Source organism: Cyprinodon variegatus, unplaced genomic scaffold, assembly GCF_000732505.1.
Source record: "Cyprinodon variegatus isolate N-32 unplaced genomic scaffold, C_variegatus-1.0 Scaffold730, whole genome shotgun sequence".
NCBI lineage: Eukaryota > Metazoa > Chordata > Actinopteri > Cyprinodontiformes > Cyprinodontidae > Cyprinodon > Cyprinodon variegatus.
In genome coordinates this window covers 207,893-209,413 of record NW_015151183.1, presented here as the reverse complement: position 1 = coordinate 209,413, position 1,521 = coordinate 207,893, and the positions used below count along the sequence as shown (strand labels likewise).

Sequence of the window (1,521 nt, the reverse complement as noted above, 5' to 3'; positions counted from 1 at the left end):
TCCAATTTCATTTCCAGTAGCTTATATATATTTTAGGGGCTCATCTAATTGGTCAAATGCCAAAATCAGATATACAGCCATGTAGCAGCATCTTTACTAAATGGCTGGATATAGATCTTGTGCTTCTAGACCTCACTGAGGGACGGAGAGGACTCCATTTGTAAGGGGGATGCAAGCGATCAAAAACAGTAACTTGCCCTATAAACATATGTATAAACTGAAAAAAACCTACTTACCCAAAAGTCAAAAGTAACAATTTGCACTAAGTTTGGCTGTTACTTAAATTTTGCTAGTAAAGAGAACCTAATTCCAATGGTTGTAAAAAGCTAAAAGGGAAATACAATAAAGTCAACTCAATATTGCAAACTCAAAAGCGTTTTCATAGTTTCTAACTTAATCAGTTAAATAACCTGCTGCTGACATTTTGTAAATCTCTGATGTTGCTGTTGTTTTCAAATTTCCATTACTCTAAAATTGTCTATAGCTATATATTGGTTATTTATTCTCCAGGTGCACCGTTTTCTATATTGTCAAAATACTTTACAGTACAGTATTTTATCATTTATCTTTTATCTCTTCACTATTATTTTATTCTTATACATTTCGCTAAGGTCCATATTTGTGTGACCATTTTTTCTATAATCCTCTTGCTGCTGTAAACACCATAATTTCCCCATTGTGCTACAATAAGGGGAACAGCCTCAGGCCAAGGTCAAACCCATGATCTCCGTGCAGCAAGGCAGCGAGGTTGTAACCTGCACCACCATTCAGATTGCCTAGATGCTCTTTAAACAGTTAAATATGTTTTTCGAACAGCTCTTAGACTTTAGACTTAACTGTCTTCATATTTATTACTCCTTCAGATGATTTCTGATTCCAGTAGCTGAAATAGAGTACAAAGGGCAGAGTTAAAGCAAGATGCCATAAAGATAAAAATACAATAGAGTATCTAAAGGCCCAGAACATTTTAATGTATTTAGTGAATGTAGCTCGGATCAAGTACAGTGGCCAATGTAGTCTGTTTCTGAGGAGAACATGCTGGAGTATCGATCAGTCATCATGAACTTCATGGACTGGTGTGAGAAGAACCATCTGTGTCTTAGAACCACCAAGGAAATTGTGTTTTACTTCAGGTGAAGACCCCCACCCCACTCCCCCTTGAACATCCCAGGGCAAGACATAGTATCTTTGTAGAGTTTTAAATACCTGATTGTTCATGTCAATAATAAACTGACCTGGACTCGGATGCCCTGTATAAGCAGACTCAGAGCCACCCCCACCCCCTGAGGAGGCTGAGGTTCTTTGGAGTGAGCAGGCCCCTGCTTAAAACCTTCTTTGGCCCTGTGGTGGCATCAGCCCTCCTCTACGCTCTCATCTGCTTGGCCCCTGGCAGTGCAGAGTGGGACAGAAAGAGACTGAACAAATTGGAGAGAAAGGCAGTTTCTGTCCTGCTGCTGCTGCTCCCTGGACTCAGTGGAGAAAGTGGCTGAGAGGAGGGTGGTGTCCAAGCTTACATCCATC

General features: G+C 40.2%; 1 protein-coding gene across 1 annotated transcript in view; it reads right to left on the bottom strand.

Annotated features, from left to right (window-relative positions):
• The window catches only part of LOC107097868 (beta-1,4-galactosyltransferase 2-like), a 7,820-nt gene extending 7,098 nt beyond the window's left edge, over window positions 1–722 (bottom strand). Inside the window, exon 1 of the mRNA XM_015395195.1 lies at window positions 719–722. Coding sequence (XP_015250681.1) covers window positions 719–722 — 4 coding nt within the window. The remainder of the gene's footprint in view (window positions 1–718) is intronic.
• Window positions 723–1,521: the final 799 nt, after the last annotated feature.